A 27,827-nucleotide genomic window follows, 5' to 3' on the forward strand; every position below is an offset into this window, starting at 1 on the left:
CATTTGTAGTAACTGTTAAATGAGAAGCTATTTTGTTCTGTAAGCCTTCATCTTAAGTGAGAATAACAGCACAATTGGAAGAGCGTAGTCAATGTCGCTGAACTGTGCATGTGGAAATTTTTGAAACGGTGTATCTTTGGCTATGTGTATTTTCACCAAAAAAAAAAAAAGGTTGAGAAATTAGAGGGTTAATATGTTGTGGGGTTGTTAACCAACGTCATAAAACAACATGTGTACTAGTGTTTCATGAGAAACTGTGTGTTCTGTAAGCCTTCACCTGAAGTAGAATAAAATTTTAAAAAAAAGTGTCTTTTCCCTATTTAATGGACTTTGGGCCTTTGTTGAAGATCAGGTAACCAGAGGTGGATGGATTTACATCTCGGTTCTTGATTCTGTTGCATTGGTCAATGTGTCTGTCATTGTACCAGTACCAGGCTCTTTTGACTACTACAGCTGTATAGTAGGTTCTGAGGTCAAGTAGTGTGAGTCCTCCTACTTTATTCTAGTTCTTCAATAGCGCTTTACTTATCTGGGGCCTATTTCCTTTCCATATAAAGTTAATGATTACTTTTTCCATTTCATTAAAGAATGCTGTTGGTATTTGGTTCGTGATTACCTTGATTTGTAGATTGCTTTGGGTAGAACTGACATTTTCACAATGTTGAGTCTACCTATCCATGAGCATGCTATGTTTTTCCATTTATGTTGGTCTTTTTTGGTTTCTTGCAGTAGTGTTTTGTAGTTTTCTTTGTATAGGTCTTTTACGTCCCTGATTAGATTTATTCTTAATTATTTTATTTTTTAGGGGTTATTATAAATGGTATTGCTTTTCTGATTTCCTTTTTGTAGTTCTCTTTATTGGTGTATAGGAATCCAACTGATATTTGTATGTTTATCTTGTAACAAGATATTCTGCTCAATGTTTCTATTAGTTCCAGTCATTTTCTTGTGAAGTCCTTTGGGTTCTCTATGTATAGTATCATATCATCTGCAAATAGGGATAATTTTATTTCTTCCTTACCAATTTGGATGCCCTTTATTTCTTTTTCTTGTCTTATTGCTCTAGCTATGACTTCCAGCACAATGTTAAATAGGGGTGCTGATAAAGGGCATCCTTGTCTCCTTCCTGTTCTTAGGGGAAATTTTTTCAGCCTCTCTCCATTAAGAATGATGTTGGCTGTTTGTTTTATATAGGTGCCCTTATTTGAGGAATTTCCTTTCTATACCCATTTTTTTGAGAGTTTTTCTCAAGATTGGGTGTTGGACATTATCGAATGTCTTTTCTGTGACGACTGAGATGATCATGTGATTCTTTTTTTCTGTGTATGTGGTGGATTATGTTGATTGATTTTCTAATGTAGAACCATCCTTGCATACCTGGTATGAATCCTACTTGGTTGTGGTGTATTATTTTTTTGATATGATGCTGAATTCTTTTGGGTAGAATTTTGTTGAGAATTTTTGCATCTATATTCATGAGAGATATTGTTCTGTAATTTTCTTTTTTTGTGGTGTCTTTGGTTTTGGTATCAGGGTTATGCTAGCTTCATAGAATAAATCTGGAAGTTTCCCTTTCTTTTCTACGATTTAAAGTACTTTGAGCAGTACTGGTGCAAGCTTTTCTCTGAATGTCTAGTAGAATTCTTCAGTGAAGCCATCTGGGCCAGGGCTTTTTGTTGTTGTTGTTGTTGTTAGTTATTTCATTACATTTTAAATCTCTTCTCTTGTGATGAGTCTCTTCCGATTTTCAACCTCAGTTTTTGTTAGTTTAGGTATGTAGTGTTTTCAAATTTGTTGGAGTATAGTTTTTTATAGTTCTCTGTTACAATTTTTTTTTTTAATTTCAGTTGGGTCTGTTTTAATGCCCCCCATTTCATTTATTATTTGGGTTATTTGTGTCCTCTCCTGTTTTTCTTTTGTCAGTTCAGCCAATGGTTTGTCAATTTTGTTGATCCTTTCAAAGAACCAACTTTTGGTATTGTTGATTCTTTCTACTGATTTTCTATTCTTTATTTCATTTATTTCTGCTCTGATCTTTATTATTTCCTTTCTTCTGATGGCTGTGGGCTTCTTTTGTTGTTCTCTATTTGTTCTACTTGTATAGCTAATGTTTTGATTTTGTCCCTTTCTTTCTTTTTTTGATGTGTGCGTCTGTTGTTACAAACTGACCTCTGAGCACTGCCTTTGCTGTGACCCAGAGGTTTTGGTATGATGTGTTTTCATTCTTGGAATTTTTTGATTCCATCTTTGATTTCTTCTATTACCCACTGTTTTTTAAGTAAGGTGTTATTCAGTTTCCACGTATTTGATTTATTTTCATTGTTCTTCCCGTTCCTAATTTCTTCTTTTATTGCATTGTGATCAGAGAATAGGCTTTTTATTATCTCAGTGTTTTGGAATTTGTTGAGGGTTGCTTTGTGGCCTAATATGCAATCTATTCTGGAGAACGTTCCATGTGTGCTGGAGAAGAATGTGTACTTTGCTGCTGTTGGGTGGAGTGTTCTATATATCTCTGTGAGGTCAAGTTGTTTGATTGTGGCCTTTAGATCTTCTGTATCTTTGCTGAGTTTCTGTCTAGATATTCTGTCCTTTACTGACAGTGGTGTGTTGAAGTCTCTTACTATTACTGTAGAACTGTGAATTTCTCTTTTCAGTGTTGTTAGAGTTTGTTTTATGTACTTTGGAGCCCTGTCATTGGGTGTGTAGAAATTTACTATGGTTATGTCCTCATGGTGGATTGTCCCTTTAATCCTTATATAATGTCCTTCCTTGTCTTTTATGGTGGAATTTGTTTTAAAGTCTATTTTATCTGAGATTAGTATTGCCACTCTTAATCTTTTTGGTTGCTGTTTGCTTGATATATATATTTTCCATCCTTTGATTTTTAATATATTTATGTCTTTGTTTCTAAGGTGTGTCTATTGTAGACAGCATATTGATGTGTCCTGTTTTTTTATCCATTGTGTTACTCTCTTTATGGGTGCTTTAGGTCATTTACATTCAGTGTGATTATTGATAGGTGTGAGTTTATTGCTGTAATTTTGTAGTGCTTTTTTGCGGTGCTGATGTTTTCTTTGTTCCTCTTACTCTTCTGTGCTGAATTCCTTTTGTCTGTGGATTTTTTTCTATTTCTTTCATTTTTGTAGATTCTGTGTTAACTGAGACATGTTTTTCTTCTTTATTTTGATGAGTAGGTTTGTTAACTTTTATGGTTACCTTGGAATTTACCCCTATCTTCCTAAGTTTACACTAGTCTTTTATTACATGATAATGCCTTAACTTCCTCTCTATTTGAAAATTCTATACCTACACCATTTATTCTCTTTTATTGATCTGATGTTGTTGTTATTTACAGATTGACCTCTCTGCTTCTCTGTTGTAAATTTTTTAGTTTTGTTTTATCCTTGAGAGTTCATTATCTAGGGTGGTATCTGGCTTATGCTGTCCTATGTGCTAGATTCAGGCTGTTGTCTGATGTTGGTTCTCTAACTGAAGGACTCCATTTAGTAATTCTTGTAAGTTTGGTTTGGTTTTTACATAGTCCCTTAATTTCTGTTTATCTGGAAATGTCCTAATTTTACCACCATATTTGAATGAGAGTTTTGCAGGATACATTATTCTTTGTTGGCAGCTTTTTTTGTTCAGGTTTTATATATGTCATCCCATTGCTTTCTTGCTTGCATGGTTCCTGCTGAGTAATTAGAGCTTAGTCTTTTTGTTTCCCCTTTGTATGCGACTGTTTCTTGAGCTGCTCTCAGGATTCTTTCGTTGTCTTTGGTTTTAGCAAGTGTGACTGTGATATGTCTTGGTGTTTTTCTTTTGGTGTCTATCCTATATAGGATTCGTTGAACTTCTTGGATGGTCAGCTTTTTGTCTTTCATGATATTAGTGAAGTTTTCTGTCAGCAAATCTTCAATGATCCTCTCTGTTTTTTCTGTTCTCTCCCCGTTCTGAAACTACAATCATATACAAATTTTTGCTATTGATTGTATCCCACATAATTCTCAGGGTTTCATTTTTTCTTCATTCTTTTCCCTGATTTTTCCTCAAACAAAGTGGTATCCAAGGATTTGTTTTCAATTTCGCTCATCCTGTCTACCATTTTTTCAAATTTGCTCCTAAAAGTTTCTATTGCACTATTTCTGAAATCCTGTTGTTTATCTTTTGAATTTCTAATTGCTTTTTTGTATGATTTCTATTTATTTATTTATTTTGACATTTGGTTCCTGTATTATTTTCCTGAATTTTTCCATTGTTTTCTCTGTCTTTTCTATGATTTCTTGTATTTTTTCCTTATTTTTGTCTGCATTTTTCTTAATCTGTTGGAGAACCCTGAATATGAGAGATTTGAATTCCCTATCAGGTAGCTCCAGTACCTTTTATTGTAGCAGAAGGTCATCTAGTGTTTTATTTTGGATACTTTCTGGAGCCAATCTCTCCTGTTTTTTATATGTTTTTATATTGTCTGCTGTCTCTGGGAAATTCAGGAATTATTTTCTTTGTTTATTGACTGTAGATTTGATTGTTTTGGCCTTCTTTTTGGTTTTATTTGGTTATATCTGAGCAGGTGGGGTGGGTGTGTTTTGTTGCTTGCTCGCCTGTGTGCATGATATTTCTCAACACCTTGTGCAGATGGGCAGTGCCAGTCACTCAGTTATGGTGTAGCAGGGAGAGTTTAGTGAGGGTGGAGGGGTGGGGATGGGTAGTTTGCAGCACCAACTGGGGGGCAGTGCAGGCGGGGTCTGGGGTGTGGCTCTTGGTGCATGGTGCAGATAGGCAGGTGGGAAAGGAGAGAATGTTCTGTGCAGAGCTACGTGGGTTGGTGAAAGAAGAGAAAGGAGAGGAACAAAAGCAAAAAAAGCAAAAAATGAAGTTAAAAAAATAATTATAAAAAATAAATGGTGGTGTGGTAGGATTTGCTGGGTGGGGGTGGGGCAGATCCAGAGAGGCTGTGTGCTGGTGGCTCTCTAGCCAAGTGCTGTGGCTCTCTAGCCAAGTGCTGTGGCTCAGCCTGTTGAGAAGGGGTGTGGTTGGAACATGGGGCTAGGTGGACAGGAGAATGGAAAGGAAAGGGAAAGAGAGAGAAGTAACAAACAAATAAAAAAATATATAATAAGAAGAAATAAAAACAATAACGAAAAAAGTGTGGTGGGGGAGCCGGCCATTGGGGGTGGGGCTGAACTGCGGTGGTGGCGAGCTGATGTCTCTCTTGCCAGGAGGCATGGCATGGCCCATCAGGAGGGGCTGGAGGCAGTGTAGGGCCTACGTGAGAGGGAGAAGGCAAAGGAGAAGGGGAAAGATAAAGCAAAAAAAAAAAATATGGCATTGAGGGGGCAGCACAAACTGGGGAGGCCATGTGCCAGTGGGTCTCTAGCCAAGTGGTACAGCACAGCCTGCCGAGAAGTTGGGGGTGACACATGTCGCTGGGTCAATGGGAGAAACAAAAGGAAGGAAGGGAGAGAGAAGAAACAATAAAAAAAAACTAAAAACAATAAATAAGTAAGTTAATAAAATGGTGCTCAGGAAGCCCGTCAGTGGCGGCAGCGCAGACCTGGGGAGGCCGAGCACAGTGAGTCTCCAACTGAGCCATGCAGTATGGCGTCTCCAGAAGGGGCAGGGAAGGTGCATAGGGCTGGGTGGGTGGGAGAAAGGAAAGGAGAGAGAGAAGAAATAGAAAAATAGAAAAAAAAAGCAAACCAAAAAAATCACAGCCCATCAATAAGGGGAGTGGATTCCACACAGGACTAGCTGGGTGGGAGAAAGGAATGGAAGGAAGGGAGAAAGAGAACCAACAACAACAAAAAGAAAAAAATAACAAAAGCCAACAAATAAACAAAACACAAAGAACAAAGCAAATGAACCAAAAATTACAGCCCGTCAAGAAGGGGAGGAGATTGCACACAGGGTTAGCTGTGCGGGAGAAAAGAAAGGAAGAAAGGGAGAGAGAGAGAAGCAACAAGAAAAACAAAAAATAATTAAAAAACAAACACACAAAAGTACAAACCAAAAATCAAAATGACGCTGAAGAGGCCGGCAGATGGGGGCAAGGCGAACCTCTGTGACAGTGAGCCAGTGTCTCTCTGGCTGAGCAACCGTGGCCCATTGGAAAGCTGCAGAGGCTGTGTAGAGGGAAGAAGGGTAGGGCGTGGGAAAGCGTGTATCCCTGGTTATCAGGTGCTTTGTCTCCTGCTGGGAGCTCTGTGGAGTTCCTTCTTGGACTCCCTGTGCACAGTTCTTGGTGGCTGAGGCCCAAGATGGCAAATCTGGGCGTCAGTGAGCTGGTGTCTCGCCAGCCGAGCAACTGTGGCCAGTTGGAAAACAGCAGAGGCCTCATAGTGGGAAGAAAGGTGGGGAGTGGGAAAGCATGTATCCCTGGTAACCAGGTGCTCCATCTCCTGCTGGGACATCCGTGAAGTTGCCTTCCCATACTCCCTGATCGTGTTCTTTGGTGGCTGTAGTCCAAGATGGCGAATCCAGCCACATTAGCTGGTAGCGGACTTCCACTCCATAGCTCTCCTCGTTCTCTGTTCCCTGTCAGTTTCTTATTCCACTAAGTGCTTGATCTGTTCTTTATTCTTTCATTTGATGCTTAGGGTTCCAGGACTGACATTTGTGTGTGTTTTACTTAGTTTTCCAGGTCTTTGCTGCAGAGGGACTTCATGGTGCTTCTGTCTATAGCACCATGTTGGCTCAGCCTACAAGGCTGTAAAATATTAAAGAGATCTTTAGCAGCAGATTTGCCAAATGCAAATGATTTCTTGAGTGCTGTTTCATGGGCATTGATTGTAGATCCAAGTAAAATAAAATCCTTGACAACTTCAGTCTTTTCTCCATTTATCATGATGTTGCTTATTGGCCCAGTTGTTAGGATTTTTGTTTTCTTTATGTTGAGATGTAATGCATAGTGAAGGCTGTGGTCTTTGATCTTCATCAGTAAGTGATTCAAGTTCTCTTCACTTTCAGCAAGCAAGGTTGTGTTATCTGCATATCACAGGTTGTTAAAGAGTTTTCCTCCAATCCTGATGCCACATTCTTCTTCATATAGTCCAGCTTCTCGGATTATTTGCTCAGCACACAGATTGAATAAGTATAGTGAAAGGAAACAACCCTGACACTCACCTTTCCTGACTTTAAACCACGCAGTATGCCCTTGTTCTGTTCAAACAACTGCTTCTTGGTCTAAGTGCAGGTTCCTCATGAGCACAATTAAGTGTTCTGGAATTCCCATTCTTCGCAATGTTACTCATAATTTGTTATGATCCACAGAGTCGAATGCCTTTGCATAGTCAATAAAATGCAGGTAAACATATTTCTGGTTTTCTCTGCTTTCAGCCATGATACATCTGACATCAGCAATGATACGCCTCATTCCACGTCCTCTTCCGAATCTAGCTTGAATTTCAGACAGTTCCCTGTCAATGTACTGCTGCAACCATTTTTGAATGATCTTCATCAAAATTTTATTAATTTTGATATTAATGATATTGTTTGACAATTTCTGCATTCAGTTTGATTACCTTTCTTTAGAAAGGGTACAAATATGGATCTCTTCCAGTTGGTAGGACAGGTAGCTGTTTTCCAAATTTCTTGGCATAGATGAATGAGCATTTCCATCACTGCATCCATTTGTTGAAACATCTCAACTGGTATTCCATCAATTCCTGAAGCCTTGTTTTTTGCCAATGCCTTCAGTGCAGCTTGGACTTCTTCCTTCAGTACCATCGGTTCTTGATCATATGCTACCTCCTGAAATGGATGAATGTCGACCAATTCGTTTCAGTACAGTGACTCTGTGTATTCCTTCCATCTTCTTTTGATGCTTTTTCTGTTGTTTAGTATTTTCCCTGTAGAATCCTTCAGTATTGCAACTCGAGGCTTGAAATTTTTTCTTCAGTTCTTTCAGCTTCAGAAATGCCGACCATATTCTTCCCTTTTCTATCTCCAGGGTCTTTGTACATATCATTGTAATACTTTGTCTCCTCGAGCTGCCCTTTGAAATCTTCCATTCAGCTCTTTTACTTCATCATTTCTTCCTTTAGCTTTAGTTACTCTACATTCAAGAGCAACTTTCAAAGCCTCTTCTGACATACATTTTGGTCTTTTCTTTCTTTCCTGTCTTTATAATGACACCTTTCTTTCTTCATGTATGATGTCCTTGATGTCATTCCACAACTCCTCTGGTCTTCAGTCATTAGTGCTCAATGCGTCAAGTCTATTCTTGAGATGGTCTCTAAATTCAAGTGGGATATACTCAAGGTCGTACTTTGGCTCTCGTGGACTTGTTCTAATTTTCTTCAACTTTAACTCGAACCTGCATATGAGCAACTGATGATCTGTTCCATAGTTGGCCCCTGGCCTTGTTCTGACTGATGATATTGAGTTTTTCCATTGTCTCTTTCCACGAATGTAGTCGATTTGATTCCTGTGTATTCCATCTGGCTTGGTCCACGTGTATAGTTGCCATTTATGTAGATGAAAAAAGGTATTTCCAATGAAGAAGTTGTTAGTCTTACAAAATTCTATCATGCGATCTCCAGTGTTGTTTCTATCACCAAGGCCATATTTACTAACTAGCAATCCTTCTTTGTTTCCAACTTTTGTATTCCGGTCACCAGTAATTATCGATGCATCTTGATTGCGTGATCAATTTCAGACTGCAGAATTTGGTGAAAATCTTCAATTTCTTCATCTTTGGCCTTAGTGGTTTGTGCATAAATTTGAATAATAGTGGTATTAACTGGTCTTCCTTATAGACGTATGGATATTATCCTATCACTGGCATCTGAACTCTTCATATGCATGCTGAAGTACTTAGGATGGTGTATACTATTGTTTGTTATTTACTTCAAAATGCATCAAAAATAAGATGGTGGAGAGGTGGAGTCAATATGACACTATAGACAGAAGCACCTTACCTCTGCAGCAAAGTCCCGAAAAACTAAGCAAAACAGATACAAACATCAACCCTGGAACCCCAAGCATCAAAGGTATAAAGAACTCAATCAAGCACTAAATGGAAGAAGAAATTGACAGAATACAGAGAACAAGAGCTAAGGAGTGGAGGTCCCCTACCAGCTAACATGGCATGGATTCGCCATCTTGGAATACAGCCACCAAGGAACGCTGACAGGGAGTATGGGAAGGCAAGTTCATGGAGCTCCCAACAGGAGACAGAGCACCCGGTAACCAGGGATACACGTTTTCCCATCCCCCACCCTTCTTCCCCCTACGAGGCCTCTGCCACTTTCCAACGGGACACAGTCACTTGGCCGGAGAGATATCAGCTCGTTTCCACCCTGGTCTGCCCTGCCCCCACTGGAAGGCTCCATCAGCACCATTTTTTTTTTGGCTTTTTTTTTGGTTTCTTCTCTCTCTCTCCCTTCCTTTCCTTTCTCCCACCCAGCCAGCCCCGTGTGCCGTATCCATCCCTTCTTTATAGACTGTGCCACACACCTTCACTAGAGAGCCACCAACCCGGCCTCCCCAGTTCTGTGCTGCCCCCACCAGCTAGGTCCCTCAGCACTATTTTTTCAATTTCTTCTCTCTCTCTCTCCCTTCCTTTCCTTTCTCCTGGCCACCTAGCCTTGTGTGCTGCCTTGCCCCTTCTCGATGGGCAGTGTTCCACCACTTGACAGAGAGCCACTGGCACATGACTTCCCCATATCCATGCCATCCCGAATGCCCAGCTCTTTTAGTGTGATATTTTTGTTCATTTGTTTTTTGTTTCTTTTCCCTCTTTCCCTTCCTTCCTTTCCTTTTTCCCGTCCACCTAGCCCTGTGTGCCATCCCCGCTCCTTCTTGATGGGCCATGCTGCACTGCTTGGCTAGAAAGCCACCAGCACACAGCCTCCTTGGGTCCATGCCAGCCCCACTGGCTGGCTCCCTCAGTGCCATGTTTTTTGTTTGTTTTTTTGTTTTGTTTGTTTCTTCTTTCTCTCTCCCTTCATTCCTTTCCTGTCTCCTGCCCACCTAGCACTATGTGCTGTCCCTGCTCCTTCTCGAAGGGCCTTACCCACCAGTCGACTACAGAGACACCGACACATGGCCTCCTTGGGTCTGTACTACCACCACTGGCAGCTACCTTAGTGCCATATTTTTTTATTTTGGTTGCTTTGTTCTTTTTTTTCTGTTTCTTCTCTCTCTCTCTCCCTTCCTTTACTTTCTCCCACCTACCTAACCATGTGCAACTCCCTTGTCCCTTCTTGAAGGGCAGTGCTGAACCACTCAGCTACAGAGCTAGTGGTACATGGCTTCCCAGGTCTGCACCGCCGTCACCTACGGGCTCCCTCAGTGCCATTTTTTGTTTGTTTTTGTTTCTTTCTTTCTTTTGGTTGTTGTTGGTGCTGTTTCTTCTCTCTCTCTCCCTTCCTTCCTTTCCTTTGTCCCACTCACCTAGCCCCATGCCCACCCCCGCCTTGACGGGCTGTGCTACACTGCGGGGCTAGACAGCCTCTGGCACACAGACTCCCCAGGTCTACAGGCCGGATTTCTCAGCACCATATTTTTTATATTTCTTTATCTTTCTCCTCCCCCCTTTTCCTTCTCCCTCCCATCTAGGCCCTGTGCTGACTCTGCCACTTCTTGATGGGCTGTGTCGTGCTGCCCAGCGAGAGAGACATCAGCTCGCTGCCACCCCAATTCCGCCCCACCCCAAAGAGCTGGTCCTCAGCACCATATTTATTTTTGTTGTTGTTTTTGTTTTTTGTTTTTTTTTTGTTCTTCTTTCCTTTCCTTTCTCCTGCCCACCTGGCCCCAAGCACTGCACACGCCCATTCTTGACAGGTGAGCTGCACTGTTCAGATACAGTGCCACCAGCACGTGGCATCCCCAGGTCCACCCCGCTCCCACCCACTGAATCCTGCTGCTGTGCCATTTTATTTACATTTTTTACAATTTCCTTCATTTTATTTTGCTTCTGTTTCTCTCTCTTCTTTCTCTCATCCACTTAGCTCTGCACATCACATCCTTTCCCTTCCCTCCTGCCTATCTGCAGCATGCACTGAGAACCATGCTCCCGAGTGGCAGTAGTGCAGTCCCCCAGAACCCCGGACCCTGCCCCAAACTGTACCCCAGCTTGGCCCTGTTGGCCCAAATTTGTGCCACAAAAGACCCATCAGCGCCACTCCACCCTGCTGGAACTGCCCTGTTGCACCATAGCTGAGCAACCAGCACTGCCAACCTGCACAAGGTGGTGAGAAGTATCCTGCCCACAGACAAGCAAGCAACAAAACACGCCCAGCCCACCTGCCCAGACATAACCAAATAAAACAAAAAAGTAGGATTAAAGAAATCTACAATCAATAAATGAAGAAAATAATTCCTGAATGTCCCGGAGACAGCAGACAATATCAAAACATATTTTACAAATGGACAGGATGGCTCCAGAAAGCATCCAAAATAAAACACTAGATAACTTTCCAGTAGAAGAAAAGGCACTGGAACTACCTGACAGGGAATTCAAAAGTCTAATGTTCAAGGATCTGCAAGGAATCAGGAAAGAGATGAAGGAAAATGCAGGAAAAAAATAAGGAAAAAATAGACAAAATCATGGAAAATACAGACAAAGCAAAGGTACAATTCAGAACAATAATACAGGAACAAAATGTCAAAATAAATAAACAATTAGAAATCATACAAAAACAGCAGTTAAAAAACCCAAAAGATAAACAAAAAGATATCAGAAGTGGACAGTGCAATAGAACGTTTTAGGAGCAAATTTGAAACAATGGAAGGCAGGATCTGTGAATCAAAGACAAAACCTTAGATACCACGTTGTTTGAGGAAAAATCAGAGAAAAGAATGAATAAAAATGAAGAAACCCTGTGAACAGTGTGGGATAAAATCAAAAGTAAAAATTCGTGTGTGATTGGAGTTCCAGCACAGAGGCAGAAAATGAAAAAAAAAACAGGATCATTGAAGATTTGCCGACAGAAAACTTCACTTACATCATGAAAGACAAAAAGTCGACCATCCAAGAAGTTCAACGAACCCCATATAGGATAGACACCAAATAAAATCACCAAGACATATAACCACACTCACCAAAACCAAAGACAAAGAAAGAATCTTATGAGCAGCTCGAGAAAAGCAAAAAGTCACATACAAAGCGGAAAAAATAAGACTAAGCTCTGATTACTTGGCAGACACCATGCAGACAAGAAGGCAATGGGATAACATATATAAAACCTTGAAAAAAAAAATTACCAACCAAGAATAACATATCCTGCAAAACTCTTGTCAAATATGATGGTGAAATTAGGACATTTCCAGATAAACAGAAATTAAGGGAATGTGTAAAAACCAAACCAAACTTACAAGAACTATTAAAGGGAGGCCTTTGGTTAAAGAACCAACAACATCAGACAACAACCAGAATCTAGGATACAGGACAGCATAAGCCAGATACCAACGTGGGTAATGAATTCTCAAGGACAAAACAAAAGTAAAAGATTTACAACAGGAAACCAGAGAGGTCAATCTGTAAATGACAAAGTCAGAACAATAAAAAAGGGAATAAATGGTGTAGGTATAGAACTTTCAAATGGAGAGGAAGCCAAGATGATATCAAGTACTAAAAGACTGGTTTAAACTAAGGAAGATAGGGGAAAATTTCAAGGTAACCACAAAGAAAGTTAACAAAACTATCCATCAAAATAAAGAAGAAAAGCATAAAGTCTCAATAAAAACAAAATCGACTAAAACAAAAGAAACACACAAACAAAAAATCCACAAACAAAAGGAATTCAGCACAGGAGAGTAAGAGGAACAAAGAAAACATCAGTACCACACACAAAAAAGTACTACAAAATGACAGCAATAAACTTACACCTATCAATAATCACACTGAATGTAAAAGGCTTAAATGCACCCATAGAGAGAGTGACAGAATGGATAAAAAAATCAGGACCCATCAATATACTGTCTACAAGAGACACACTTTAGAAACAAATACATAAGTATATTAAAAATCAACGGATGGAAAAAAATACATCAAGCAAACTAACCAAAAAAGAGCAGAAGTGGCAATTCTAATCTCAGCTAAAATAGACTTTAAAACAAAATCCACCATAAAAGACAAGGAAGGACATTAATATAATGATTAAAGGGATAATTCTCCACGAGGATATAGCCATAATAAATATCTACACACCCAATGACAGGGCTCCAAAATTTATGAAACAAACTAATAGCACTGAAAAGACAAAGTGACAGTTCTACAATAATAGAGACTTGAATGTAGCACTCTCGGTAAAGGACAGACCATCTGGAAAGAAACTCAACAAAGATATGGAAGATCTAAAGGCCACAATAAACCAACTTGACCTCATATACATATATACAACATTCCACCCAACATCAGCAAAGTACACATTCTTTTACAACGTACAAGGAATGTTCTCCAGAATAGACCACATCTTCGGCCACAAAGCAACCCTAAACAAAATCCAAAATACTGAGATAATACAAAGCATCTCTCTGATCACAATGCCATAAAAACAGAAATTAATAACAGGAAGAACAAGGAAAAAAATCAGATGTATGGAAAATGAATAACACCTTGCTTAAAAACTACTGTATAATAGCAGAAATCAAAGATGGAATAAAAAAATTCCTAGAATCAAATGAGAAAGAAAATACATCATACCAAAACCTTTGGGACACAGCAAAGGCAGTGCTCAGAGGTCAATTTATAGCAATAGATGCACACATCAAAAAAGAAGAAACTATTTGTTCTGTAAACCTTCATCTAAGGTACAAAAAAAAGAATTATCTGTGTGAGATCAAATTGACAGCAACTCTAAAGGTTTGATGGGAAGCCTAGGGGGCAGTGAGTTGAAGATAATGGTGATGGTATAATTTGGAAAAGGATAGTGAGAATAGCAGCACAACTGGAAGAATGTAATCGATGTCACTGAATTGTACATGTAGAAACTTTTGAAATGGTGTGATTTTGGCTATGTATATTTTCACCAGAAAAAAACTCCTCCCAGGTCGAGGAGGGAGAATGTTGACATGTTGTGGGGTTGTTAACCAACATCATAAAACAATATGTGTACTGACTGTTTAATGAGAAACTATTTGTTCTGTAAACCTTCATCTGAAGTACAATACAAAAAAAATCAGTGTTATAAAAAAATTTAAAAAATAAAAAAGATGGAAGGGACAGAATCAAAACATTAGCTATACAACTCGAACAAACAGAAAGGGAACAGCAGGTGGGGGGCCAAGATAGCGGAATAGTCACATGCTTCCTGTCATCCTTCTTACAACAAATGCCTGAGAAAACAAGTGAATCGACTGTATATGACAATCTAGGAGCCCTCATCATCAAAGACAAAGCTGAAGAGTCTGACTGAGCTGTAAGGAGAAGAAGAGACCATTAAAAAGCTGCAAAGAAGTGCCAGTCATGAGGTTGCCAGCACCCTGTTCGCTGGGTTGCCCGGCACATGAGGGCTGAGGTGAGCAGTAGCATTTGGGAGGCGTCTCACCACATCGGGAGAGGCCGGGCAGCAGCATGTCTGCACAAGCCTCTGGAGACGGGTGGAAGTGGTGCTGGACCTGGGAATGTTAACTGCCAGCATCTAATACCATGTAGAGGCAAAATAACCCCTCCCCCTCCAGGACATTCACAGCGGAGAAGCGCTTCCTTCCCCTCACCCACCTCCCACCCTGCTCCATTCTGACACCAGTCTGGCAGTATTCACCAACTGCCATGCCCCCTAAGCTGGGAACTCAGGGCTATGTGCACCCACACCAGTCTCGATGCTTTAAAAAATGCCAAGGCCCCTAAACCAGGAACTCAGTGCTGCCCTTTTGTCTAGCCACTGGCATAAGGGATTCACAGACTTGTAGCACACTTCACCCCTGCCTAGACTTGTGTGAACCGATTCATCACCGCATGCCCTCATTAGTATAAAACAATAGAGCACAGCCTAGACTTGTGTGAACCGATTCATCACCGCATGCCCTCATTAGTATAAAACAATAGAGCACACACCTGAGGCCCATTTTCAACTGCAGCAGCCAAGAGGGTGCTGCAGATTTGTGACATCTGACAATGCACTACCCATTAAGCAGGGACCTCATGTACCTGCATCAGGGGTCTGAGGGCTGGTGGTATCACCCACCCCATCTAGCCACCCACGACAGGGGTCTGAGAATAAGTGGTACCTCCCAGTCCCTCCAGCCAACAGCACTGGATGCCAAGGACCGGCTGCAATACCCCACCTACTATGCACTCTAGGGAACAGAGACATGCTCTCCACCCAAGAACCCAGGGGCAGCCCTCAGCCCCTTGCCTTGCTCAGCACATAGCCTGCTACAACAGCCAGATACTTGTGCCTGCTGTGAACACCCCTATGTAGCCTTGCCTGTCTAGGACTGTAGGTGAGAGTCTGCACCACACACTCGGTAACCGATAACCTGGACACCTCTGGCACACTTGCACAATAAAAGTGAACAGACTCTTAGGCTCACACACTGAATATCTGCTCTAACGACACGGAGACAGGGCATGAGAGCTTCAAAGATGCCAATAACCAAAGTAGCTCACATGCCCAGCCTACTTGGGCATATCAAAACAAAACAAAACAAAAAGCTAGGACACAGTAAACAAACATACAATAAATAAATACAATAACTTATTGATGGCTTGGAGACAATGATCAATATCAAATCACATAAAGATGCAGGTTAAGGTGGCTCCAGCAAGCGACCAAAATAAAGAACTAGAAAACCTTCTGGAGGAAGATAAGGTCATGGAATTACTTGAGTTAGAATTCAAAAGACTAATATACAGAGCTCTCCAAGAGATCAGGAAGGAGATCAGGCAAAACTCAAACCAAGCCAAGGAACACACAAAGGAGCAGAGGAATTCAGGAAAACAATACAAGACCAGAACGACAAATTTAACAGGCTGCTAGAAACCACAGAGAGACAGCAACTAGAAATCCAAAAGATTAATAATAAAATTTCAGAATTATACAACTTGACAGAGGGTCACAGGAGCAGAATTGAGACAATGGAAGTCAGAATTAGTGAGATTGAAGATAAATACCCTGACACCAATTTATTTGAGGAAAAATCAGAAAAAAGAATTTAAAAAAAAGAAGGTCTTAGAATTATGTGGGACACTATCAAGAGGAAAAACCTACGAGTCATTGGAGTACCAGAACAGCGGGGAATAACAGAAAACACAAAGAAAATTGTTCAAGATTTGCTGGCAGAAAACTTCCCTGATATCATGAAAGATGAGAAGATACTTATCCAAGAAGCTCAATGACCCCAATACAGGATAGAACCCAAAAGAAAGTCACAAAGACATATCGTAATCAAACTGGCCAAAACCAATGACAAACACAGAATCTTGAGAGTGTCTAGGGATAAACGAAGTCACCTACAAAGGAGAACCAATAAGACTAAGCTCTGACTACTCAGCAGTAAACATGCAGGCAATAAGGCAATGGGATGACATATATAAAACCTTGAAGGAAAAAAATTGCCAGCCAAGAATTATATATCTAGCAAAACTGTCTCTCAAGTTTGATGGCAAAATTAGGTCATATTCAGACAAACAGAAGTTAAAGGAATTTGTGAAAACCAAACCAAAATAATAAGAAATATTAAAGGGAGTCCTCTGGTTAGAGAACCAACAATAACAGACAGCAACCAAGACTAGAACACAGGAGAAATTAACCAGTTATCAACCACTACAGGTAAGTTGCAAAAACAAGTCAAAGCTAAAAGACTGAAAATAGGGAACAAGAGACGTCAATATGTAAACGATGATAATGTCAAAACAAAAAAGAGGGAATAAATAATAGAATTTCCACATGGAGAGGAAGTTAAGGCGGTGTCAAGTAATAAAAGATAGGTTTAAACTTAGAAAAATAAACGTAAATTTTAAACTAACCACAAAGGAAGCTAACAAACCTACAGATCAAAAGAAAAAAGAAAAAGAAGACTCAGCAAACAGAAAATCAACAATAATGAAAAAGATGAAAAGAAAATACATAAAGAAAAATGACTCGGCATAGAAAATTTAGTGGAACAAAGAAACTGTCAACAACACACACACACACACAAATACATCAAAATGACAGCAGTAAACTCATACCTAACAGTAATTACACTGAATGTAAATGGCCTAAACGCACCAAAAAAGAGACAGTGAGTGGCAGGATGGGCAAAAAACATGATCCATCTATATGCTGCCTACAAGAGACACCTTAGACTCAAAGACACAAACGAACTAAAACTCAAAGGTTGAAAAAATATATCAGGAAAAAAACAACCAAAAAAGAGCAGGAGTGGCAATATTAATCTGTGGCAAAATAAACTTTAAAGTAAAATCCACCACAAAGGATAAGGTAGGACACTATATAATGATTAAAGTGTCAACACACCATGAGGACACAACCACAATATAAGCACTCAATGACAATGATCCAAATAAAACAAATTCTAACAGCATTGAAAAGAGAAATAGACAGCTCCACAATAATAGTAGGAGACTTTAACACACCACTTTCAGTGAAGGACAGAACATCTAGGAAAAAAAACCTCAATAACAATATGGGAAATCTAAATGCCGAAATCAATCAACTTGACCTCATAGACATATACAGATCTCTCCACCCAAGAGCAGCCTAGTATACATTCTTTTCCAACACACACAGAAAATTCTCCAGAACAGACCACATTTTAGGCCACAAAGAATGCCTTAACAGAATCCAAAACATCGAAATATTACAAAGCACATTTTGTGACCACAATGCCATAGAAGTAGAAATCAACAATAGAAAAAGCAAGGAAAAAAAATACATGGAAACTGAACAACACCTTGCTCAAAAACTACTGGGTTATAGAAGAAATCAGTGATGGAATGAAGAAATTCATAGAATCAAATGAGAAGGAAAACACATCTTACAATAATATTTGGGAAACAACAAAAGCAGTACTTAGAGGTCAATTTATAGCAATAAATGCACACATCCCAAAGAAAGAAAGGGCTAAAATCAAAACATTAACCCTACAACTCGAATAAATACAAGGAGAATAGCAAAAGAAGTTCTAAGTCACCAGAAGAAAGGAAATAATAAACATTAGAGCAGACATAAATGAAATGGAGAATAGAAAAACAATTCAAAGAGTCAATAAGACAAGAAGTGGCTTCTCTGAAGAGATCAACAAAATCAACAAACCATTGGGCAAACTGACAAAAGAAAAACAGGAGAGGAAGCAAATAACCTGAATAAGAAATCAGAAGGGCGATATCACAACAGACCCAACGGAAATAAAAAGGATCATAACAGAAAACTATAAAAAACTGTACTCCAACAAATTTGAAAACCTAGAGGAAACAGACAAATTTCTAGAAACACACTACCTACCTAAACTAACTGAAACTGAGGTAGAGAAACAAAACAAATCCGTAACAAGAGAAGAAACTGAAGAAGTAATAAAAAAAAAAAAAACCCAACAATAAAAAGCCAAGGCCCGGATGGCTTCACTGGAGAATTCTACCAAACATTCAGAGAACAATTAACACCACTACTACTAAAGGTATTTCAGAGCACAGAAAAGGAAGGAATACTCCTGAACTCAATCTATGAAGCCAGCGTAACCCTGATACAAAAGCCTGATAAAGACATCACAAAAAAAGAAAATTACAGACCAATATCCCTCATGAACATTGATGCAAAAATCCTCAACAAAATTCTAGCCAACAGAATTCAACAGCATATCAAAAAAAAAAAAAAATACATCATGACCAAGTGGGATTTATACCAGGTATGCACGGATGGTTCAACATTAGAAAATCAATCAATGTAATCCATCACATAAGTAAAACAAAAGATAAGAAGCGTATGATCTGATCAATTGATGTAGAAAAGGTATTTGACAAAGTTGAACACGCATTCTGACAAAAACTCTCAGCAAAATAGGAATAGAAGGGAAATTCCTCGACCTAATAAAAGGTATTTATGCAAAGCCAAGAGCCAACATCATTCTAAATGAAGAGAGACTGAAAGCATTCCCCTTGAGAACATGAATTGGACACGGATGCCCTTTATCACCACTCTTATTCAACATTGTGCTGGAGGTCCTAGCCAGAGCAATAAGGCAAGGAAAAGAAATAAAGGGCATCCAAAATGGTAAGAAAGATGTAAAAGTATCCCTATTTGCAGATGATATGATCTTATACACAGAAAACCCAGAAGTATTCACAAGAACACTACTGGAACTAATAGAAGATTTCAGCAAAGTATTAGGATACAAGATAAACATACAAAATCAGTTGGATTCCTCTACACCAACAAAGAGAACTTCGAAAAGGAAATCACCAAATCAATACCATTTACAATAGCCCCCAGGAAGATAAAGTACCGCGCAACAATAAACAACAATGATGAATCTGCAAAACATGTCACAACATTGATGCATCTGGAGGGCATTATGCTGAGTGAAATTAGTCAATCACAAAGCGACAAATATTGTATAAGACAACTATTATAAGAACTCAAGAAAAGGTTTAAACACAGAAAAAAGTATTCTTTGATCGTTATGAGGGTGGGGAGGGGAGGGTATGGGAATTCACTAACTAGAAACTAGACAAGGATCAACTTCAGTGAAGGGAAGGCATCACACAATACAGGGGAAGTCAGCACAACTGGACCAAAGCAAAAGCTAAGAAGTTTCCTGGACACAGCCAAACATTTTGAGGGACAGAGTAGCTGGGGCTGGGGCCTGGAGACCATAGTTTCAGGGGGCATCTAGGTCAACTGGCATAACAAAGTTTATTAAGAAAATGTTCTGCATCCCACTTTGGTGAGTGGCGTCTGGGGTCTTAAAAGCTTGCGATCAGCCATCTAAGATGCATCAATTGGTCCCATCCCACTAGAAGCAAAGGAGAATGAAGAAAACCAAAGACACAAGGAAAATATCAGCCCAAGAGACTAAAGGACCACATAAACCAGAGACTCCACCAGTTTGAGACAAGAAGAACTAGATGGTGCCTGGCTACCACCAATGACCACCCTGACAGGGAACAAAACAGAGACTTCCAGACAGAGCAGGAGAAAAGTGTGGAGCAGAACTCAAATTCACATAAAAAGACCAGACTTAATGGTCTGACAGAGACTGGAGGAACCCTCAAAACTGTGGCCCCTGGATGCTCTGTTAATCCAGAACTAAAACCATTCCAGAAGCCCACTCTTCAGACAAATACTAGACAGGAGTATAAAACAAAAAATAATACATGTGAGGAGTGTGCTTCTTCTTAGTTCAATGAGATACATGAGACCAAATGGGCGGCTCCTGTCTGGAGGCAGGATGAGAAGGCAGGAAGGGACAGGAACTGGTTGAATGGACACAGGGAACACACGGTGGAAAGGGACAGTGTGCTGTCACATTGTAGGGATTGCAACTAATGTCACAAAACAATATGTATATAGATTTTTGTATGAGAAATTAAAAAAAAGGAAGAGAACAGCAAAAGAAACCCACAGCCTCCAGAAGAAAGGAAATAATAAAGATCAGAGCAGAAATAAGTAAAACAGAGAATAGAAAGATAGAAAGAATCAACAAAACTAAAAGTTGGTTCTTTGAAAGAATCAACAAAATCGACAAACCATTGGCCAAACTCACAAAAGAAAAACAGGAGAGGAAGTAAATAAGCAAAAAAAAAAAACAAAAACAAAAACAGAAATGAAATGGGGGACATTACAACAGACCAAACTGAAATAAAAAGAATCATAACAGAGTACTATGAAAAACTATAGTCTAACAAATTTGAAAAACCAGAGGAAATGGACAAATTTCTAGGAATACATTACCTACCTACCTAAACTAACACAAACTGAGGTCAAAAATCTGAACAGGTCCATAACAAAACAAGATACTGAAAAGATAATAATAATAAAAAAAAATCCCAACAAAAAACAGCCCTGGACCTGATGAATTCACTGAAAAACTCTACCAAACATTCAAATAAGAGCTCACACCAGTACTATTCAAACTATTTCAGATCATAGAGAAGGAAGGAATACTTCTAAATTGATTCTATGAAGCCAGCATAATCCTGATACCAAAACCAGGCAAAGATATTACAAAAAAAGAAAATTACAAACCTATGTCTCATGAATATAGATGCAAAATTTCTCAACAAAATTCTAACCAATAAATTCAGCATCACCTCACAAAAAAAAAATATCACAACCAAGTGTGATTCATATCAGGTACGCAAGGATGATTCAACATTAGAAAATCAGTCAACGTAATCCTCCACATAAATAGGACAAAAGAAAAGAATCACACGATCATTTAAATCGACGCAGAAAAGGCATTCAAAAAGGCCAACATCCATTCCTGATAAAAACTCTCAATAAAAAAGGAATAGAAGGGAAATTCCTCAACATAATAAAGGGCATCTATACAAAACCAACAGCCAACATCATTCTCAATGGAGAGAAGCTGAAAATATTCCCCCTGAGAACAGGAACAAGACAAGGATGTCCTTTATCACCACTCCTATTTAACATTGTGCTGGAAGTCCTAGCTAGAGCAATAAGACAAGAAAAGAAATAAAGAGCATCCAAACTGGTAAGGAAGAAGTAAAACTATGCCTATTCGCAGATGATATACTATACATAGAGAACCCTAAAGACTCCACTTGAAAACTACTGGAACTAAAAGAAGGAATCAGCAGAGTAGCAGGATACAAGGTAAACATACAAAAATCAGTTTAATTCCTATACATCAATAAATAGAACTATAAAAAGGAAATCAGGAAAGCATTACCATTTATAATAGCCCCTAAAATAATAAAATACTTAGGAATAAAGCTAACCGTGGACGTGAAAGACCTATATAAAGAAAACTACAAAACACTACTGCAAAAACCCAAAAAAGACCAATATAAATGGAAAAACATACCAAGCTCATGAATAGGTAGATTCAATATTGTGAAAACTTCAGTTCTACCCAAAGTAATCTAAAAATATGATGCAATCTCAATCCAAATATAAACAGAATTCTTTAATGAGATGGAAAAACTAATCATTAACTTTATATGGAAAGGAAAGAGGCCCTGTATAAGTAAAGCACTATTGAAGAAGAATAAAGTAGGATGCCTCACACTACCTGACCTCAGAACACTACTCTACAGCTACGGTAGTCAAAACACCCCGCACTGGTACAACGACAGACACACTGACCAATGGAACAGAATCGAGAACCCAGATGTAAATCCACCCACCTACAGTCACCTGATCTTCGAGAAAGGCCCAAATCCACTAAATAGGGAAAAGACAGTCTTTTTAACAAATAGTGCTGGCAAAACTGGATGTCTATCTGCAAAAAAAATGAAACAGGACCCATACCTCATATCATACGCAACAACTAATTCAAAATGGATCAAAGCCCTAAATATAAAACCCCAAACTATAAAGCTCATAGAAGAAAAAACAAGGTCAATGCTAAAGGTCCTAATACACAGTAGAAGAAGGATACAAACCATAAGTGACAATACACAAATGCCAGAAGATAAGCTAGATAACTGGGAGCTCCTAAAAATCAAACACTTATGCTCATCAAAAGACTTCACTAAAAGAGAACCTACAGACTGGGAAAAAAGTTTTGGCTATGATATATCCAACAAAGGTCTAATCTCTAAAATCTATTAGAAAATTCAACACCTCTGTCATGGATTGAATTATGTCCCCCAAAATATGTATCAGTTTGGCTGGGCCATGATTCCTGGTATTGTGTGGTTTTCCTATATGTTGTAAACCTGCTTCTATGATGTTAATGAGGGAGGTTGGGTGGCAGTTGTGTTAGTAACGCAGGACCTGATCTACAAGACTGGATTGTGTCCTGAGGCAATCTCTTGAGATATAAAAGACAGAAGTGAGCAGTGAGACAGGGGGACCTCATACCATCAAGAAAGAAGTGCCAGGAGCAGAGCACATCCTTTGGACAGGGGTCCCTACGCCGAGAAGCTCCTAGTCCGGGGGAGCGCTGAAGAGAAGGCCGACAGAGAGAAAAAGCCTTCCCCTGGAGCTGACACCCTGAATTTGGACTGTTAGCCTACTTTGACTGTGAGGAAATAAACTTCTCTTCATCAAAACCATCCACTTGTGGTGTTTCTGTTATAGCAGCACTAGACAACTAAGACAACCTCTACAACAAAAAGACGAATAATTCAATTAAAAAATGGGCAAAGGATATGAACAAACACTTCACCAAAGAAAACATTCAGGCAGCTAACAGACACATGAGGAAATGCTCACAAGCATTAGCCATTAGAGAAATTCAAATCAAAACTACAGTGAGATACCATCTCACCCAGACATTACTGGCACGAATAAAAAAAAACAGAAAATAACAAATGTTGGGGAGGCTGTGGGGAGATTGGAACTCTTATGCACTGGTGGTAGGAATGTAAAGTGGTCCAATCATTTTGGAAGATGATATGGCGCTTCCTTAAAAAGCTAGAAATAGAAATACTATATGATCCAGCAATCCTACTCCTTGGAATATATCCTATAGAAATAAGAGCCTTCATATGAATAGACATATGCACATCCATGTTCACTTCAGCATTATTCACAACAGCAAAAAGATGGAAACCTTAGTTCCCATCAATGGATAAATGGATAAACAAATTATGGTACATACACGTAAGGGAATACTATGCAACAATAAAGAACAATGATGAATCTGGGAAACATCTCACAAGATGGATGAATCTGGAGGGCATTATGCTGAGTGAATTAAGAGAATCATAAAAGTGCAAATACTGTATGAGACCAGTATTATAAAAAGTCATGAAAAGGTTTATGCACAGAAAGAAACAATCTTTGATGGTTACTAGGGAAGGGAGGAGAGCCCTGCTGTCACAGTGGTTAAGAGCTCAGGATGCTACCCAAGAGGTCGACAGTTCAAATCCACCAGCCGCTCCTTGGAAACCCTATGGCGCAGTTCTACTCTGTCCTACAGGGTCGCTATGGGTCAGAATCAACTCGAGGGTAAAGGTTAAGGGCTTAGGGAGAAGAGGGGCAGGGAGGGAAAAACACTAAGTAGACAGTAGATAAGTGGCAACTTTGGTGAAGGGTAAGACAGTATACAATTCTGGGGAAGTCAGCACAACTTGACCAAGGCAAGGTCATGGAAGCTTCATAGACATGTCCAAACTCCCATAGGGATCGAATTACTGGGCTGTGGGCTGGGGACCATGGTCTTGGGGGACATCTAGCTCAATTGGAGTAACATAGTTTATAAAGAAAATGTTCTACATCCTACTTTGGTGAGTAGCATCTGAGGTCTTAAAAGCTTGTGAGCGGCCATCTGAGATACTCCACTGGTCTACCCGTCTGGAGCAAGGGATAATGAAGACAACTAAAGACACAAGGGAAAGATTAATCCAAAGGACTAATGGACCACAACTACCACAGCCTGCGTTAGACTGAGTCGAGCACAACTAGATGGTGCCAGGCTACCACCACCAACTGCTCTGAGAGGGATCACAATAGAGGGTACCGGACAAGTTTGGAGAAAAATGCAGAACAATATTCTAACTCACAATAAAAAACCAGACTTACCGGTCTGACAGAAATTGGAGAAACCCTGAGAGTATGCCCCTGGACACCCTTTCACTCAGTACTGAAGTCACTCCTGAGGTTCACCCTTCAGCCAAAGATCAGACAGGCCCATAAAACAAACAATAATAAATGTAGCTCAACCACGTATCCGAGACAAAATGGGCACACCAGCCCAGCAGCAAGGACAAGAAGGCAGGAGGGGACAGGAAAGCTGGACGAATGAAAATGGGGACCCCAAGGTCGAGAAGGGGTGAGTGTTGACACATTGTAGGTTTGGCATCCAATGTCACAAAACAATATGTGTATTAATTGTTTAATGAGAAACTAATTTGTTTTGTAAACCTTCATCTAAAACACAATAAAAGAGGAAGAAAATGGATATTATTAAATGTATGTTAAATTTGTATTCAGTGCAGCTGTGAAAAATTATTTTATTAACATTTATTAATAAAAATGTTGTTAATTAAAAAAATAAGATGGCTTGATGGATGATGCAGAGAGCGATGCATATATGGACAGATACATATGCTGATAGAGTGGTCTGTCTTTAATATTCCCACCCAGGCTCCCTAACCTGAATCCTTGGGCTCAAAGCATTCTCTGATATGGAGGGTGGGAATTGAGTCTCTGTCTCTCTCTTCTAGTCCCCTCTGCCTGTCAGAGAAACCTTCCTCCCTGTTCTGAACCCACAGTAACTTTCTCTGTCTCTATGACTACTTAATTGTACTAAAGTAATTAATCTTGTAGCTAGTGGGGGAAGAAATGTTTTTTCTGGTCATATAGCCACGGTCACGGGACTGCCATGCTATCTGAATTTGAACAAAGCTTGGCAACAGAATGGTCAGACCAGGTGTAGCTGAACAAAGGCCTCTTCCTCTTCCTCCCCTTCCCTGTTCCCATGCATTTTGAGGTATAAAACCCCTAGACCCCTTTGCCTTGTAGTCTTTTGCCTTCAACGTAAACTTGGAACCTGTATGTGTCAGCTCACCCTGAGACAGAATTCTGAGGGAGACCACTGCAAGATGAACCTTACCCTATTCATCTGTGTCCTAACCACTGTGTAAGTAAATAAAAGCTTGTAAAATGCCACTGGGTAATGTCAATTAATTACTGAGAGCTACAGCCCTCTGTAAGCCCATTTTTCATCGCGGCTCATCTCAGTATGATAAAGCAATATAGTAAAATATTAATGGTAGACTACAGTGGTGTATATACACATGTTCCTTATACAATTCTTTCAACTTTGATACAAGTTTGAAATTTTTATAAAATGTTGGGGAAAAACTCCAGGATGGTTTTCAGAAGATAGAAGAAAAAGAGGCTAGCGTGAGAACATATATGACTTAGCCTTTGTGACATTCTTGCTGTGTTGCCTCTCCTTTTCTAGCTAACCTTGGATGAACTAACCTCCACTCCCGGTTCTTGTGTAAACTGGTAGCTTCTTGGCCATTTCAACAAGCATCTGCTTCTGTACCTCAGGTCTCTCTTCATTTTCATAGCGCTCCTTGTCTGTATAAGACAAGTGAAACTGGAAGCAGAAGTAACAGACAAAACTTTATTTTCCAAGTTTCACAGAAAAGATTAACAGTAACAGTAACAATAAGAACTATTTAAATGGAAATAGTAATTATCTACCCTTGCAGCCCAGGTACCAATCTGGCTTATTATTTTCTCTGGCTACTTATCTCAATTATCTCAATCCCCGTAAGTCTATGAGATTGGTGGTACTATCTTTATTTCATAAAACAGAAAAATAACACTTAGCGAGATTAAGTACCTTGTCCAAGGTTGTATTCACTCAACTAGTAAGTACCAGGGCTGGTCCCCAAACCCATGTCATCTGACTCTAATTCATGTGCCCTTTCCCCTCCCTTGGAGCCCTGGTGGTGAAGTGGTTAAGAGTTTGGCTGCTAACCAAAAGGTCGGCAGTTTGAATCCACCAGCTGCTCTTTGGCAACCCTATGGGTCAGATCTACTCTGTCCTATAGGGTCGCTATGAGTCGGAATCAACTCGATGGCAATGGGTTTGGTTTTGGTTCCCCTCCCTTATACCATAATATGATATCATATACAGTGTGGCTGGTTAGCCATGTTTTGTTATTAAGTGCTAAGTATGGTTCATAAGTGACACTGATGATACTCTTGGAGAAGCTGGATGTGACTGCTTGTAACATTGTCTGTATATTCTAATCTTGCAAATGAGTAGAAATTTAGACATTATTACTATTTCAGTAATTTTTAGTTTGTTAGGGAGAAAGACGTGGCAGTCTGCTTCCATAAAGATTTACAGCCTTGGAAACCTGATGGGCATGTCATGAATTGAATTGTGTCCCCCCAAAATATCTGTCAACTTGGCTAGTTCATGATTCCCAGTATTGTGTGATTGTCTAGCATTTTGTCATCTGATGTGATTTTCTTATGTGTTGTAAAACCTGCCTCACTGATGTTAATGAGACAGGATTAAAGGCAGTTATGTTAATGAGGCACGACTCAATCTACAAGATTAGGTTGTGTTTTAAGCCAATCTCTTTTGAGATATAAAAGAGAGAAGTGAGCAGAGAGACATAGGGACCTCATAACACCAAGAAAGCAGCTCCAGGAGCAGAGCGTGTCCTTTGAACCCGGGGTTCCTGCGTGGAGAAGCTCCTAGACCAAGGGAAGACTGATGACAAAGACCTTCCTCCAGAGCTGAGAGAGAAAGAAAGCCTTCCCCTGGAGCTGGTGCCCTGAATTCAGACTTCTAGCCTACTAGACTGTGAGAGAATAAACTTGTGTTTGTTAAAGCCATCCACTTGTATTTCTGTTATAGCAGCACTAGATAACTAAGACAGGACAATTCTACTCTGTCCTATAGGGTCACTATGAGTGAGAATCCACTCGATGGCAGTGAGTTTGTTTGTGGGATGGACCTTGTTACCACACTTTGCTAATTTTGCAAAAGATATGCCAAAGATTTTCCATAGTAATGCAGACTGGGAAGCTTTCTTCTGTGTTGGCAGAAGGGTAGGCAGAGGTGAAAAGCAGAAGGATCTAAGTCAGAATTTCTTGGTTTAAACCTCATCTCTGCCACATAGTAATTAGAAAATCACTTTGGAAAAATCACTTATGACTCCGGCAAGATGGCGGTCTAGGCAGAAGCACCACGCCGTCCCTCCACAACAAAGATCCGAAAAACTAAGCCAAACAGAGAATCAACAATCCTGAAACCCTAGAACATCAAATGAA

At 39.7% G+C, this 27,827-nt stretch overlaps 1 protein-coding gene across 2 annotated transcripts in view; it reads right to left on the reverse strand.

The window, feature by feature from the left end:
- ZDHHC15 (zinc finger DHHC-type palmitoyltransferase 15) overlaps positions 1–27,827 on the reverse strand; it is a 224,416-nt gene that overhangs the window by 87,149 nt on the left and 109,440 nt on the right. For both annotated transcript variants that reach the window (XM_004380170.2, XM_023734698.1), the window contains exon 4: positions 26,010–26,130. In XM_004380170.2, the coding sequence (XP_004380227.1) occupies positions 26,010–26,130 (121 nt within the window). The remainder of the gene's footprint in view (positions 1–26,009; positions 26,131–27,827) is intronic.

The sequence above is a fragment of the Trichechus manatus genome, unplaced genomic scaffold, assembly GCF_000243295.1.
Source record: "Trichechus manatus latirostris isolate Lorelei unplaced genomic scaffold, TriManLat1.0 scaffold00070, whole genome shotgun sequence".
NCBI lineage: Eukaryota > Metazoa > Chordata > Mammalia > Sirenia > Trichechidae > Trichechus > Trichechus manatus.